The sequence below is a fragment of the Parasteatoda tepidariorum genome, chromosome X1 (assembly GCF_043381705.1).
Source record: "Parasteatoda tepidariorum isolate YZ-2023 chromosome X1, CAS_Ptep_4.0, whole genome shotgun sequence".
In the NCBI taxonomy this organism is placed as follows: domain Eukaryota; kingdom Metazoa; phylum Arthropoda; class Arachnida; order Araneae; family Theridiidae; genus Parasteatoda; species Parasteatoda tepidariorum.
This window is the reverse complement of record NC_092214.1, coordinates 64,848,804-64,866,036: the sequence shown is the minus strand read 5'-3', so window position 1 is coordinate 64,866,036 and position 17,233 is coordinate 64,848,804. Positions and strand designations below refer to the sequence as shown.

At 29.1% G+C, this 17,233-nt stretch overlaps 1 protein-coding gene across 1 annotated transcript in view; it reads left to right on the top strand.

The window, feature by feature from the left end:
- LOC107452634 (uncharacterized) overlaps positions 1–15,178 on the top strand; it is a 54,340-nt gene extending 39,162 nt beyond the window's left edge. The window contains exons 3-7 of the mRNA XM_016069176.3: positions 60–182; positions 2,009–2,219; positions 7,591–7,798; positions 12,646–12,819; positions 14,695–15,178. Coding sequence (XP_015924662.1) covers positions 60–182; positions 2,009–2,219; positions 7,591–7,798; positions 12,646–12,819; positions 14,695–14,979 — 1,001 coding nt within the window. The 3' untranslated portion in view covers positions 14,980–15,178. The remainder of the gene's footprint in view (positions 1–59; positions 183–2,008; positions 2,220–7,590; positions 7,799–12,645; positions 12,820–14,694) is intronic.
- The last annotated feature ends 2,055 nt before the right edge of the window (positions 15,179–17,233 follow it).

The window sequence follows — 17,233 nt, the reverse complement described above, 5'->3', positions numbered from 1 at the left end:
TATCTCTAATTTAATAAGTACCTCTAATAAGTAAGTATAAGTACCTCTTCCTGTTTTAGTGCGACTCCACAGCCGGAATAGTGCTGGAAGCAGCAATCCTGATAATCGATCCTGTGAAAGTGGAAGATCATCTCGTATTAAACAACAGCCGCAGCCAAAAACTATGAATCGGAATCCGAATAGTAAGTTTATTATTCATACTTAAAGAGTAACTCTAACATTTCAAACACGTTTCATATTTTTGAACAGATGAGTTACTTTTCTAAAATAAAGATTAATTTCTAATTACTAGTATTGTGGAATTCTTTTTAACAAACTTTTTCAACACAAGGAAATGCTTTGAATAAGAAAATGGTCAACGCAAATACGTTCATACGCGTTTCCTACCCTCTACAACACTGTACAATGCATGAACATGAAATGAGTGCATGAACATATAATGTATGAACGTGAACACCATTTGTGAATTTTCATCTTTCTATCTACAGAACTGGTTTATGGTATCATAAGAATTAAGAAAGATTGTTTTTCGAGATGGGCATTGATTCGATCGCCTATACCAGGGATGGCGAACCAATGGCACACGTGCCATTTATGGCACGCGACACAATATTTTGGGCACTCCACCGATCACAATTGTTGTTACACTATGAATTGTTATTACATAAATGTTATTACGCTATGAAGCATATCTAGCAATTAAATTAAAGTTCACGAAAACAAACAAAATAATAAACAATTATTGATAAAAAAAATTACAAATTAATACTAAAAACACAATTAATAACCATAAAAAACAAGCTAACNATTTATACTCCAGGGATTTATTTAATTATTTAATTATTTAATTATTTAATTATTTAATTATTTATTTACTTGTTTATTATCATTGATTCTTCCAATTTTTCCGTTCTGATGATGAGCAATGATGAGGGAAGTTTCCGTCATCCTAATGAATCCATGACTATTAAACTCTTAGTTTGAAAACAGGCATTTCTACAAATATATGATATTTGAATTTAGGCAGCTAAATTCTAATTTTGTTGTAAAATTAATTTGCACACATTCCTGATTTTCTAATGATTGCGACAATGTATATTGCTTAATTATAATTTGGGTGAGTTTTTCTCTTTCTTTTTCTCTTTATTTTTCTCTCTCATTTTTTTCTCTTTATTTTCTCTAGAGTCCAGTTACTCCATTTTCTTATTTTGCTTTTTTAATTAATTGATTTTGAATACTTTATTTTTCTCTGGAAGTGGAGATTTCACTAATTAATAAGTATTACTTCAATTTTCAAAATTTAACTTCAAGTACTGTTTAATAATTCAAGTAACATAGTAATAAAATTATTCTATAAGAGTTAAGGTAAATATTTCCCTTGCGCTTAAATTTTTTATGTATACTTTTTTTACAGTTGCCACGCTGAAGAAGTCTTTAACAAAGATAAATTGTCTTGAAAACTTGGACCAATTATTATTTAATTTAAAAGTGCTTAGGATTGTATGATGAGTGTAAAAATACTTAATATAGAAATTAGTAGTTTAATTGATATTTATTCTAAACGACTAGGTTTGAAATATTATTAGGATTACAAATTTACTACTACTCGTTAATGCTGGTTAGTGCCACACTGGTAATTTTTCATTTAATAAATCAGTTAATACTGATAAAACAGGAAAGTGTTTCAAACAATAACCTTTCTATTTCTTTGTATTTCCACTGACAATTTTATATTTTATTTTTATATTTTAAGTCCTACTTTTCTTAGTAGTGATTTGTTATTTTGACTGCATTTTGTTTGTTTTTTTTCCTAGTTAAAGTAATTTTTATACCCTTTAGTATATTTTTTTATTTCATAATATCCGTTTTTTACAAAAAAGATTCTAAGGGTGATTATTACAGATATCCTTATATATTTATTTAAAGTAAAGGCTATGTGTGTAGCTTGTTACGAGAGCTTGTTTCTTCACATAAGAACACATCATCAAACATATTTTATCTATTGCAGATCCTTTTAATTCATCTGCTACCTGCAAGCCGGATTGCTCAATCTCTATATATGTTCCTGACGCACATTCATCCATTCCATCAGAACATGCCGTCAACTATTGGCAAGTTTCAACATTGCAAAAAGAAATTGAAACTCTCAGAAGTGAACTAGATTATGCAAAAGTGACAATCACCAATTTACAAGAACGTGAACAAAAACTTAAGTGCAGGTAAGTATTCATCTCTCTCTAAACTTTGACAGCAAAAACGTTTTCTATTACCCAGAAATAGAACTAAATTTAAGCAATGGCTGTCTATACTACCACCTTTCATCTCTTTCAATACGCTCTAGTTTTTTGTTTCAATTTTCATTAAAAGCTGTAAACTACTGCACTTTACTGTAAAATTCTCATATTTCTATTTATTTATGTATCTAACATTCGACGTAAAAATAGTTTAAAATATCTTTCTACTCTGAGAAAAAAAAATCTTGTAAAATTACCGTACTTTGTGATAATGATTTTTTTTTGGTGAAAAAAAAAACAAATTTCTGGTAATAAAATCAAAATATATGATATTTAAACCATTCATTTGATAATTTTTCCGTACATTTTTCCATGGTAAAGCTTTACAGGAAATTCTGGAGACTAGAAAGTAAATTTATCCAACTAAAATTTTTATTCCGTGCTCTAAGGCATCATATTAAGACTACCAAGTTTTACCACATTTTTTGACAAATTATAAAACCAAATTGTTAATTTTACCAAAATCAATACTAAAGCGCTTCGGTAAAAATTAACGTGCTTTTTGGTGTTCCCATATATCCGTAAATACTGTAAATTTTACCATATTCTGGTAATTTTGACCATACTTTTTTTCTCAGTGTAGAACGTTATCCAAGAAGAAAAATTTAAAGTAGGCTTTGATTATTACGTCATTCTATTCAAAATACAAATTATGCGAAACATTTGTACAAGCCCACCAGAGATATAATTATTGCAAGCCGAAGTCATCTGTTATAGGTAATTCAATACTCTTTTAATAGCATTGGAGCCGAAATTTTGGACTAATTAACCAATGAAATGCCTGGAGTGTGTAGCGCGATTACTTTAAATAAGGGAAGATTTAAAACAAAAAAATGTTAAATTATGCTAAATGCTAAATTATAAATGCTAAATTACGTATGAAAGAAATGTATTTCTTTACTTTTATAAAGATTAAATCTCTGTAAAAGTTAAAAACTTTGTGCATTTAAAACAAAACCTCAAAAAACAGTTAAAACTAAACTCAGCGGCGCAACTAGAGGACCAAGGCCTACTGTGCCCATCTCAGTTTTCTTAACCTTGGGTTCTGGGGTGCAGGAGCAGATGTTCCGGTCAGGTGGTCAGCCGAACGCGGAATCCCCAGTGTTTAGTTCCCAAGCATGCTTGGTACTGAGCATGCCGGTGGCTGAGCGGTAGCGCTTCACGCTGCCGTGCCACAAGTATATGGTTCGATTCTCGGACCGGGCAAGGTTGACTCAGCCCTTCATCCCTACAGTGGGTAGATAAATGAAGAAACAGTTGGTGTATTGAAAATTATGGGATAAAGTGTATATCGAATTTTTGAAAAGATGGGATGAAGTACCCATTTATACTCCAGGGATATTTCTGTATCGTGATCTGTCTTGCCAGCTAAAATTGCCAAGGTGCCAAATAGAATTTTAACTTGTAATTTAAGAAAAAATTTCAAAATTTCAAAAAAAATTTTTAAAAAAATTTAAAAAAGAAATTAAAAAAAAACATGTAGAGGTGTAGCCGGTGGTGGCTGCGAGTTATATCCTTCGAGTTAGTTGCATTCTGTGATTTTTTTATTTACTTTTTTTTGTAATTTCTGGTGGGCCGCTGCCCAGAAGTTGGCAAGACTTAGCTAGTAATCTACCGCAATTAATAAATCTTTCCAAAATTCCGTTCAAAAAGGTGATAGTTCCTAACAAGTGCATATTTCTTTTTGTGACTGATCACACCACCTTTAAAAAGCCATGCGCAATGACTTCTTATCCAAACATAAATATTCATTTCGTAAATATTTTTTGGTAGATAGAACTACCTTGCTTCTGAAAAAATAGATCCCAATAATGAAACCCATGCAAAACCAGTTTTTTTCTTTCTTGTGAAAAAGAAGCCGTTAGAGGAAGAGAAAAAAAGACGCTACACACAGATGAATTGATGTAGAAACAAAACAAAAAATCGAATCTTGGACTTTAAATCAGAACAAAATTTGACTCTTAAATATCACCCCAAACTTCTGTTTAAATATGGTTATTTATGGGCAAGTGAACGTTAAGCATTTTTTTCTCAAAAAATTAGATAACGTTGCAATTATTTAGATTTATAAATTTTATGCAAACTATTTTTGATTACAATTTATAAACATATTACTATTGATAAACATATTAAGTCATCAGAATTATAAATCGTAAAATATGTTGAATATCCTTATGAATTAAATAGCTATGAACTATTATTGCTCATGATTTTTTCAAAGGATATGTTTTTCAAAGTAACTCCACTATTTTCCTTAATCGAAGAATTCTTATTGGAATAGTTAAAGGAAGTGGCTGTAATTCTAGCAGTTATTGGAGTTTTTTATTTCTTTTATTTTTGTAAATATATCTTAGGCTTCGCTCATCTTGCATTAGTTTTGATTATCTAGAGCTACAACGCACCCTAGAGGCCTATTTATACGGTCTAAGTTCTTAAATCTGAGAACTTGGAGGAATTTCCCTTTCTAAGAAATTAGATGATTCGTCGACTCTATCCTAGTTCTTGAATGTCACTGATTGGTCGGATGTAAAACCTGCGCATACACATTGTTCATATTCAGAATTATAAAATCATTCTTATATGAATTCAAAATTACAATATAAATTCAAATATAAACATAATAGCACAAATAGACCCTAACAGATTAATTCATTTGGATTAAACTATATGAAAACGTTCATCAAAATGACATTATCAGATGCCGGCATTTCTTCTGCGTCAAAAGTTAATTCATAAACGGCACTTTCTAACTCCCGACATTAAATAAAACAGATCAATTTTATAAATACTTTTTTGTCTAATTACTCCTACCAGTTAAATAATTTTGATCTCGAATTGAATTTGAAATTCGAGCACCACCTTCGTGTTGAACTGTTAGTGTTCGCTTTTATTTTTATTTTTTTAAAACGGCTATATTTATGTTAATTTTTAAAGCGTCAATATGATAGTTTAAATTTATATTCTAGGATTGCTAAACTGTAATAAAATTTGATCAATGAAAGAACAATTTTCTTTTCCGTTTCTATTTATTTTTTGTTTAGCAATTTTTTTTCCTTTAAACTCATCACCTTCTTTAACAAACACAAGAAAAAGAACTTAACTGATTTAAATATACAATTTAAATGATAACAAGTTAATTACAATTTAAATGAAAGTTAAAAGTGCGAAAATAAGTTTTAAAATAGTTAGTGGAGGGGGCATATTTTGTTTTTGTAGGAAGGTATACTTATAAATGACAAATTAAAATGCTCATATATGAGCGAATTCTCTAGCCTTAAGAAAGAAAAAAAAAACAATTTAGAGCCTGCTCCATTTAATTTTTTAACGGAGGCTAAATACGTGATATATTCCCCTTAAAATTATAAGTCAGAATCATGTATGCATGTATTTTTAAAGAATATTATTTTATTATTTTTGTTTGTTTTTTTATTATTTTTATTGAATAACATTTTTAAAGAATATTTTATTGAAATTTTTGAAGATTGCTATCAGTCCTGAAAATTGCCATTCTGTAATGACGCTAAATGCTGACACTTTTAATATTTGTGGTTCGAGTTTGCAAATTAATTTTAATTTTGAATTATTAACTAAAAATGGAGATCTTAAACTATAACGGGGGAGAAATGTTTTTTAAAAGTACTCCTTTAAAAAATTAACATGTAAAAAGAAATGAGCAAGATATGATTCAAATTAAATTTAGAGATTTGTTGCTGATCAATTGAAAATAGAATTTCTTTTAAGTGAAAGGGGAATTAAATTAAAAAATATTTTTATTTTGTAACCGTCGTTGAACAGTCAACCCAAATTTTGGATTTACGACTACTAATGTTCAGTTACGTAGCCTTGTAATGTGAACCCAATCCAGAAGACAAAGGAAATCCTGGATCAAGTATTGGGGGAAATTTGCCTTCGTGGAAGACTTATTGATGGAACTAACCCGCATTTGCGTTACATGGCGAGGAAGACCACGAGAACCTCCCACGGTTAGCCAGATGGAAAGGGTACTCTAAGCCATGATCCGTCTTCCATTGAGAATATTTCACGTCAGCACTGTGGTCGGGGCAAGCCAGATGTGGAATTCGTATCGCTGGGATTCGAACCCGGTTCACCTCATTGGAAGGCGAATGCTCTATACCCTGAGCTATCGCGGCTCAAATTAAAAAAAATATATCATACTATTAGTTCAATGAGACAATTACTAAGAAATTTCTTTATTATTGAATTTTTTTCCTCATTTTAACATTTATTTATTTCGCCTAATCTGTTTGATTTTCTCTTGATTTCTTTGGAAATTCTGAAACTATATCTTAGGTTAGTGTTTACAGGTTTTCTACATGCAACTAAGAATAAATAAAAAATCATTAAATAACTTTTACCTAATTAACCATGAAAATTGTTCAGCAAATTTTAAGATTTCGGTTATTTGGTTATACATAGGTGCCACTCTTCAGTCTTGAGTACTGAAATCAGTTTTAAGAAAAGATGAGAGAACTGATTTTCTGTCTTCAAATAAATATTTATTTTCAATTTGTTTCTCCAATTAAGTTTTTATTTATAAATTAACTTTTGCTTTTTCTTTAGAAAAAAAAGTAACAATTATTTCTTGTTGAAATAAACAAAAAAATTATTACTTTTTATGAAAGAATTGTTGTTTTCATTAATTATTGATAAATGATTAAATAATGATGTCAGCTCACATAAAAAAAAAAAGAATAGAATTGACTTAATCTCAGCATCTACTTGTCTAAACAAAATTAATCTTGTTATACCTGAATCCGCTTGAGTTTGTATTATTTTTCCCAACATTTTGAGATACTTTGAGATACAAGTTAGTTTTAAAAAAAAAATTAAAATATCAAATTCATAGATCTAAGACAAAGCATTGATGATTATGAAGTGTGAAATAAGTAGAAAATATGAATAGCTATAAGAAAAAGTTAGCGGTGTAATTCAGCAATTAGTGTAAAAAAATATATAAGATCAGCTTTTTTTTCTTCTTTTTTTTTTGCTGTCAAAAGTTTACCAATAAAATAAAGAAAAATACAAATTTTGTCTTTAGAAGAAATAATTGCTCATTGATATAATTTGTGTGCCATTCTCATGGAAAGCAAGCTATTAATTTCACAAAAATTCTAAACAGTTATAGATTGTGCTAATCCACCAAAAAAATAAGTTCAGTCTTGTAATTTTTCTAGAGAGGCACTGGTAATAAGTTATTTAGAACAATTCAAACTGATATTTTTTTATTGTTCAGAATTCATGCCCACATTCACTTCGTTTCTTGATGCTATTTTAGGTTAGCAGAGCAAGCTCAAAAAATGCTTGAACGAGGTTCCAAATTTGAAAACGTTTCTCTTGGAGAAAGACGACCATCTGCCCTGGTTCGACAATATGGTAGTTTGTATGCTCAGGCCAGAGTAGATACATTGGATGCATTGGATGCCTTAGAGCCATTAAAGAATGCTGATGAGTTGAAAACAAAAATTTTGTTTTCAGTTATAGTAGTATGACTCGTTTATTTGCTCAATTTTATAATAGTTTTTGTATTCTGAATTTAATATCGAATATCAGTTGGAATTTCTTATACTTGTTTTATAACCGTCATTTAACAGCCGGCCCAGTTTTGGGCTTATGACCATTAATGTTCAACTCCGTAGCCTTGCAATTTAGAACAAAATAAAGAAGGCAAGGGAGCTCCTAGATTCAATCTTGGGAGAAATTTACCTTTGTGGAGGACTTTTTGATGGAACTAACCAGCATTTGCGCTGCATGGAAGGGACTCTAACTCATAATCCGTTTACCACTGAGGATGTTTCACATCAGCACTGTGGTCAGTGCTAGCCGTGTGCGGAATTCGCATCGACCAGCCATCGATTCGGACCCGGTTCACCTCAATGGAAAGCGAACGCTCTATCCCCTGAGCCACCACGGCTCTTATACTTATTAATATATCNTTTAGCGCAATTTTCGCATTTTAAGGGCATTTTTTGCAGTTCATAAGGGCATTTTTTGCACTTTTTACGGGCATTAATTGAGATTTTTTAGGTCATCAAAATCCGGGCTCTACTTATTAATATATCATAATTGAAAAACTTGATGAAAATTGAGTGGCATTCTGAAAAAACTTTAATTTTTGAGTTTAAAAATATGAAATGGTCAGTTGTAAATATAGAGCAGGTATCACCAAACTTTTAATCCTATTTTTAATTCCAAGCACCAAGACCTAGCCAAACAGAGAAAAATTACTTTGGTAAAATTACAGTATGTAATGAGTGGAGAAAAAAAAAACTATAATTTGGTTCTTGAAACCAAACTATACAGTATTTAAACAATCATTTGGTAATTTTTCCATACACATGGTAACGGTTAACCGGAAATTCTGGTTTTTAAAATTACAGTTCTTATTAACACAGATTTAGTAAAAAATGTAAAACTGAAAAGTAACTTTAATCCATTAAATGGTTTTTATGCCTTGCTCTAAGGTATCATGATAAAATTATCAAATTTTATCGCATTTACTAATTTTTGTCATTTATTATGAATTCTAATTTTATTGTTAATTTTACCAAAATTATTACCAAAGCGATTAGGTAAAAACTACCGTACCTTTTGGTGTTCCCGTACACGGTGAATTTTACAAATATTCTGGTAGTTTTGACCCTACTTTTTTTTTCAGAGCAGCAAAGACATTATTTAGTGAGGTAGGAGTTCATCTCTCCCGTCATTATAAATATAAGAAAAACTGATTGTATTTGAGGATTTAGAGACTATTTTAAACGTTTTCGAAAGCATTTTAATCCTCATGCATCTATTTTAGGTAACTATCCAAATTTTTAAAATTCGATTTCACAGAAACTTTTCGACAATTTTCGGCTTTTTATATTTTGTCATATAAAACTAAACTCTTGAAAATGATTAAAAAAACTTGTATACCTTTCAGTTCAAAATTTTTTGAGCATTATTAATAAAAAAAAATTTCTTTTTAAATATAGATGAATATTTTTTTTTCGCCCAATGAGCTGCACAATCGGTCTTGCCGATGAGCAGACCTAGTGCGTTCTCCAGAGGTGGTATCCACTCTTTCAGGACCACCACAATGGGTGAGATACCGTTAGTCTTGTTAATTTGGACGTCTAGTTTCTGCCACACTAGATGGCAGCACCGAGACTCTATTTAGATGCTAAAGTGTACAAGGAATTTAATTTTGCCGGAAATGCCAAGAGATATAGATGAATATTAAAAATTACTTTTTGCTTTGAATTATCTTCGGATAAACAAATTGAATAATTGTGTGTCAAAATTTTACAATTCTCTTGAGAATTATCGGGTAATGGCTAAATACACAAAAAGTAAAATAACCATTAAAGGGTCCAAATTTTGTACTGCTCACCTGACCAAACTATTTTCCAGATTATGTCTACCCCCTATATTTTGGGGATCAAAAATTCGAATCCGTCTGAAAAAAAGGTAAGTTTATTAAGAGAAAGTCCGTTTTTATGCCTGATTAAAGTGCCATCTTAAAATACCGCCTGCTCTTATTAATTGGCATATTTGAGGTCACCCCTTCGAACCATTAAGATTGAGTCCTAGGACATGAAGATCCGATCGTTAGATCAAAAGTTATTCAGTGTAATAAGTTTAGTTTAATTTAATTTAATTTAATTTAATTTAATTTAATTTAATTTAATTTAATTAGTTATTTTTTGTGTTTCTTCGGATGATTTTTTTTTTTTAAATTTATTCACGCTATAAATCTTAAAAAAGAAACAAAAGTAATTTAAAATCTACTTTGAATATTTTAATAGTACTCGAATTTATGTTGTATTATAAATCATAGAATAAATATTAGTCAAGCTTTGAATTTTGATTCTGATATCAAATTTGTTGATAGAATGTTGAGCAGCGTGAAACTCACATTTCACAAAAATTTGAAGGACTTTAAAAATTATTCGAGTTATAAAATGCACTTTTTAAGTTATAAAAATATTTCAACAAAAATGTAAAGTCGACATATTTTTTTCTGCCTTAAAAAAATTAAAAACTGCATTAAAGATTATATGAGGTGCTTAAAGTAGAATAATGAATATTAAACTTCCACACTTCTGATTATTCGTTAAATTGCAAGGTATTACCTTCAAGGTTATTGTATTAACTCGCCGACATTGATTTTCTCCATCCAAGATTTCACATATATTTTTTCCATATACATCTACATATCCATGCTATAAGAGGAATAAATTCATAAAAGGAAATATAAATTTATCTATATCTTCCATTTACTGTAACTAAAAAAACACTTATCGTTATGTATATGAAAAATAAATGCGTTGAACATGTACGATGAACATACGTTGATATCATTAAAATACGTTCGACATAATATAATACGGTGAACACACAGAACTATAATACGGTGTAAATTAAGCTACAAGCTTAATAAAAAGTTACATTAGCCAAATGCTTCAGATCAAGTTAAAAGTTACCATTGTGTAATCAAGTTCAAGACGTATGATAATTTGATTCAACTTAGCATCATATTGAGGTTGAAGCTAATCAAAACGATATTATGGTGCCAAAACTTCTAATAGTGTCAATTTTAAATGCAACATACTATATAAAGTTTCAATTAATAAATTGAGCATTGATTACTGTTATGCTCAACTTACTCTTATGCTTTTAATATTAATAAATCGCAACACCCATTTTAAACTTGTATCCTTTTTAATTTTATTCCATTTCATTTTTAAAAATTTCTAGAATGTTTCAATTAAAAAAGTCTATTTTTAAATTAACTTATATAATTTAATTAATTTCTACATTTTGTTTATTACGTACATTCAATCAAAATCATGGGGTTTTAATTAACTTTTATGAAAATTATCAAAGCATATTCATCTCTCAAAATTGCCTAATTAAGTAGAATTTAGAAAGTATTACGAATCGGTAAAGCAAACATTTGTATATATTCTATGTCTCCTAAAATTTTAATTAATGAAATGTAATTCTCTTTAGATTTCATTGAAAATTTGAACTAATTTTAAGTATGTAGTTGCCAAGTTTAATTCCTTTATAATAAATTTAGTTTCCTAATGTAATTTTCTATTTGTGTATTATACTCGATCATGGGATTGCTCTCTTTAAGCATTGCTAAACTATCACAGTGAGAAAAATCTAAGGAATGTTATGATATTTTGCTAACTGCCTACGCAAAATTTCTTTTATTATTTCGAATATTTTCTAATTAAGGAAAGTGTCAAAACAAAGAGAAATTTTTAGATATTGTATGAAAATGTTTTTGACGAATCTAAAACTTGGAATAATAATACATAACGAATAAACATTATCCATCATGTAATTTTTAAGGAAATTCAGTAGTTTATATATAATATTCTTAATTTAAACAGCTAATGTATATTGAGAAAAACAATATGATCAAAACTACCAGAGTATACTGACTTTTACCGGCTTCTGGTTCTATGGTAACACAAAAAAGCTCGGTAGTTTTTTCTTAAGCTCTTTAGTAATGATTTTGGAAATATTAAAAATAAAGTATCATTTTATAATAAGTTATAGAATTAGGTTATTGGGGACAAAATTATTAATCATCGTGATACCTTTGAGCATGGCATTAAAACCATTTATGAGGATAAATTTTTCAGTTTTGTGTTTTCTGCTAAATGTGTATAAATAAGAACTATAATTTTGAAAACTAGAATTTCCGGTAAACTGCTTTCTATATAAATAGAAAAACTGCCAAAGGAATAGTTTAAATGCCATAAATTTTAGCTTTTATAGCCGGACTCATCTTTGTTTGATTTTTACCAGAATTGTGTTATTAATATACAGTGCAATAATTTTACCAGATTTTTTTCTCTGTGTTTGTATTAATTAGGATTGGGGTTTCTTCTGGAAAAAAACGCTTTTTTTTTCTTCAAGATAATGGAACAAAGTAGAAATAATAGAAAGAAACTGGGAAAAGAGGAAGAACCTAGACGAAAAAGTTGAAACTAAAAATAACCAATACAATTGCTGGGCAATAAGTATTGTAAGAATAATTTAAATTCAAACAAATAAAATTTTATAAGCTTGTAGAAAAGAGAGCTTTTTAATTTTTTTCTTATAATAAAAATCTTTTTCACATTTATTTAAAAAATTATTATTTTATTTACATTTGTTGTAATTTTAGAAGAAATTTCAATTTCCATTGAAGAAATTACTATTAGAATATATTTTGAAAGGACGGTAAGCAAACCTGCAGAAGGCACCCTTATTTTAATTAGGGGGATACAATGAACGGTTAAACTTTTTCTACATTTAGATAAGTGTATATCTGACTTTTTTTATTTTTCAGTTGTCATTTCGATCAATTCAATCATCCCTTTCAAGCTTGAGAGAAGAAATCTTTACACTTTTGCAAGTCAATGAATCAACTGAACAAGATCCTGCTTTGAAGGATATAGAAACCTGTGTGACTGTATACCTAAGGAAAACATCGGAAACTTTTGATTTAACGAAAAATGTGAATGTAAGTTCATTACTAGCATTCAGTTACTTTTTTTTAACTAATAAAAGGTTTTAAAGATTGCGAGTTAATAACTTAAATAGCTACTGTTGCACTTTTTTTAAATTTCGAAACGAAATAGAACAAATGATTCGGTCGATGGAAAAACAAAATAAATGAGGAAAATAGCAATGTATTCGTCGGAACAAAAGAAACATTTATCATAGTTAACCCACAAACGCATGAATTTTTTCATCTGCCGTGAAACAAAAAAAACTCCGATTAATAAAGTGATTGTTCTTCTTAACTAAATGAATATTTTCTTCTCTTAGCTACTACTTGAGTTTTGAAAAGAATAAGAAACATTTGCTAGATGTGAAAACAGCTCTTCATCAAAGCAGAAGAATTCTCACATTTCCCGTGACGTATATGTCACGCTAGATCAAAATGGGTTAATTTAGTAATGAGTTTCAAACTTCCCTATGTTGACGTGACATACTCAATCAAAAAGGATCTATTTGTCTCTGTTGTTTTTTTATAAATATACTTCAAATTATATTTAAACATAAAACTACTTTTTATAATTCACGTCATAACGTTCGCACTCTTGTTATTATAATTTTTTACCAAAAGGCTGTTTTTCTAAGGTTACTTGTCGAGTGTTAGTTAAAAAAAAAATTTGCCTTGTAGCACTCCAAAATCCCTCAAAGATTGTCACTTGATACCTTCATCTATTTTCCGTGTTTCTGGCTTTAGTAAAATTAAAAAGATAATATGGTTTCTCTTAAAATATGGATTATTTTCTTTTACCATATGTTTGGTAGTAAATGAGGTAAAATTTACTAACAACTGATAATTTTATCATGCTAACTTAAAGTATCGGGGATAGCGTTACATAAAAACCATTTATTTGGGTAAATTAATTTTTCAGTTCGTAATCATTACTGAATGTGTGGTCATGTGTCGTGGTAGTGCCACATGTTGGAAGAGTAACAAAAGTCACTGAATTTGAATTAAATTGAATGATACTGATTTTTTTTACATTCTTTCAAAAAATTAAAGAAAAACACCGGGTTGAAAGTAAATAAATTGAAATTTGCGATTATTACTTTCCCGTTTTAATGTATATTTTCTGTGGTAAATTGTTGGCAGTTAGGACGATCCAAAATTATAATTTTGAAAATCAGAATTTTGGTAAACTGTTGCCTCAAGGGAAAATTTACTATATGAATGGTTTAAATACTGTATATTTTGGTATATTATTGACGATCGAAATGGGCTACAAGTGGCGCAGAGCAGAACTCTCTATGTATGACAGCGCATCACGTGCTTTAAACAGCAGCGCGTGGACAGTCATAGGAGAAGTTAGTTTCTGTCCTGATTTTCAAATAGATTAAAAACTTTTAAGTTGGGAAACTTCATGAACTGAAAACTGCATTAAACTTAGTTCTTAAAGAATAGCATCGTGAGAATTTTAGAAAATATTTTTGAAATATTTTAGTTAAATATAAATGAAACAAGATCTATTCCCGAGAAATCTTAATTTTTTTTCAGAAATTTTATTTAGCGCCTTCTTCCAAGTTCTTTATATATTTCATGGAGAAAAAAAACTGATATTCTGTAATAATAATTAATATTCTGTAATAATAATTTTATTCTGTCTAATATTCTGTAATAATAATTTTATTCTGTTTAATATTCTGTAATAATAATTAATATTCTGTAATAATAATTAATATTCTGTAATAATACTTATTATTCTGTTTAATATTATATAATAATAATTTTATTCTTTATAATGTTCTGTAATAATAATTAATATTCTGTAATAATAGTTTTTATTCTGTTTAATATTCTGTAATAATAATTAAAGAAATATCGTCTTCTACTTTTTTACAGGAAGTTTGCTCGCAGATTTATGCAACCCTTTACGACTATCCCTGCTTGAAAAAATGCTCTGGATTAGTCAAGTATGCAAAAGATTGTGTGAGATTGGCTTGGTGTTTATGCAATCAAAATCCTCCATATCTCATTGATTATGAAACCCGTACTTTTAGACGTGACTATCATATGCGTTTTCATACATCCAACCAGAAGTCAGATGCTATCAAGAGTTACCTATGGCCTACTCTTGTGGAAGGTGAAAATGGTCCTTGTGTCCATAGAGGGGTGGTTTTGACATAATATATTTACCGTTGATGATTGCATTCAAGATTGAGGTGGAAGGTTAAAAAAAGTTCATGTGGTGGTCAGAATTTCATCTAAACCATGCTTATTTATTTATTTTTTCATAAGATTTCTGTCTGGATAAGAGGAAATAAATGTATTTTTAAAAAATGCGTTTTTATTGTTGAAATAAAATTTGGGTAATTGACATTAAAAAGGAGTTAGACGGTAAAAAATCGTTATTAAATACTAATGCAATGTAAAACTTCATTTTTATTATATTTCAAATATCTATTTAAATGTCCGTATAATGTATCTTATTAAACCATTAATTTGTTTATTTAACCAATTTTTACATTCTTACTAAATATTTCGATTTCAAAAACTTTAAATATTCCGATTGCAATTTATTGAATAAAATAACTTAAACCAAAAATGTATCACACATCACCTACGTGTTCAAAATTGGGATTTTTTATTGTAAGAAAAATTAGAATCTTTTAAAATTAAAAAATCGAAAAGCAGCATCATGAAAAACTGGTTATTTTACAATTTTTATTATACATTCTGCGTGTAATGTATAAATAAAAATAAATTGCAGTATTTTTTTTCCTTGGCAAGGAATAAAGTACAACAATTTTTGTTATAATTTTCAAAAGAGGCTGACTCAGTGCAACGAACAGAAATCTATTCCTTATAAATAAATAAAATGTTGGTCTCTATTCCTTCCATGGAGTATTCAAAGTTTGTAAGTCGATTAAAATTATTAAAGCTTAATATTTAAAATACCATGATCTGACAGAAGGAGAAAGTTCGACGGCAAACTTCATTAATGAATTATAATTAATTTCTTTACACATGCCACTCATTAAAAAGCTTTGCTTTTTTTCAAGAGTGGCATGCGTGAAAAATATGAGTGGAAGTTTTTTTAAAACTTTGCTTTTTAATCAATAAATGCATCATGACCAGAGTCACAAACCAACAGCAAATTTTTCACATACATAGGCTTTTCCATTTGCTCGCACAAAAAAAAACACATAATTCCTTTGAATATATCTATCAAAAGCAGAAAAACTTATTATAAACTAACACATAAATGTGTTAGTTTATAATAAGTTTTAATATATTTTAATTAAATATGTTTTTGTCGATCGAATCTACAACCGTTAATAAAATTACATTTAATACTATCAAATCAATAATACTATCTATCATTTAACATTTAATACTATCAAATCAAATGTTGTAAAAGTCTCAGTTAAAAATGATTGCAGTAATCAAATTACTTTACTCTTAATGAAGCTACTAGGATATAAATAATTCAATTTGTGACTACTGCATGACTGCAATCCTAAGTAAAGAAAACAAAACAGTTAATAGTAATAAATAATTCTGGAATGCCCTGGAATGTATGCTAACATCTTCATACGGTAATTAAATACTAAATATAAAAAAAAAACTAATTTTATTAGCAGTAAAATATACCCTAACAATTTGCTACTCTTTACTGCATTTTTATCTCAGTTAATGTAACGTAACCTTTGCCAAATTTTAATTTTCTCTATTTTATAATCCCAGCCATTTGTCTTACTGATGAAGGCTTCCTTTTTAACTTTTACTGACAGTTTATAATTGCTACTCTTTGCATATTGATCTCAATTAACATAACGCAGCCTCCTCCGGATTAAATCTCCCCCATTTTGCTATGCCTGCCATTTGTCTTACTGATGAAAGTGAATCCATGTGGTACCATAATTCGTATATATTTTCAATCAGTTTTACTAGTTGTGAGTAGGACTGGGCTATAAATCGATGTATCGAGACATATCGATTTAACGCATATATCGGCAGGACGATACAGCGACTTTCATTCAAGGCGATGCATCAGAAATCTGATTTAAGTCGTCGAGTAAAGACAACAAGCGCAAAACGATATAGCGATATAAGACCCGCAAGGTTATAAGATAACGATATAGCGATATAAATATACGATATAGCGAGCTGTGGAAGACGATGTTCGTTTCGTTATGTTGAAATGGCCTTGATTGGTGAGCTGTAAAATCAGAATCAGAGTTTTGAGAACACATATCGTTCTATCGCGTGTTCCTTTTCGCACCTCTTAGCTTTTTTTTTTCTTTGTCGCGACTTTTCTTGTAGATTATTTTCAGTGGGACTAACTTCGTGATCGCCGATGTTACCTTGTTCTGAAGGCAATCTATTATTGAAAAGAATATATAAAGAAGAGTTTCTTCATTAATTAGATAAGTTTTTT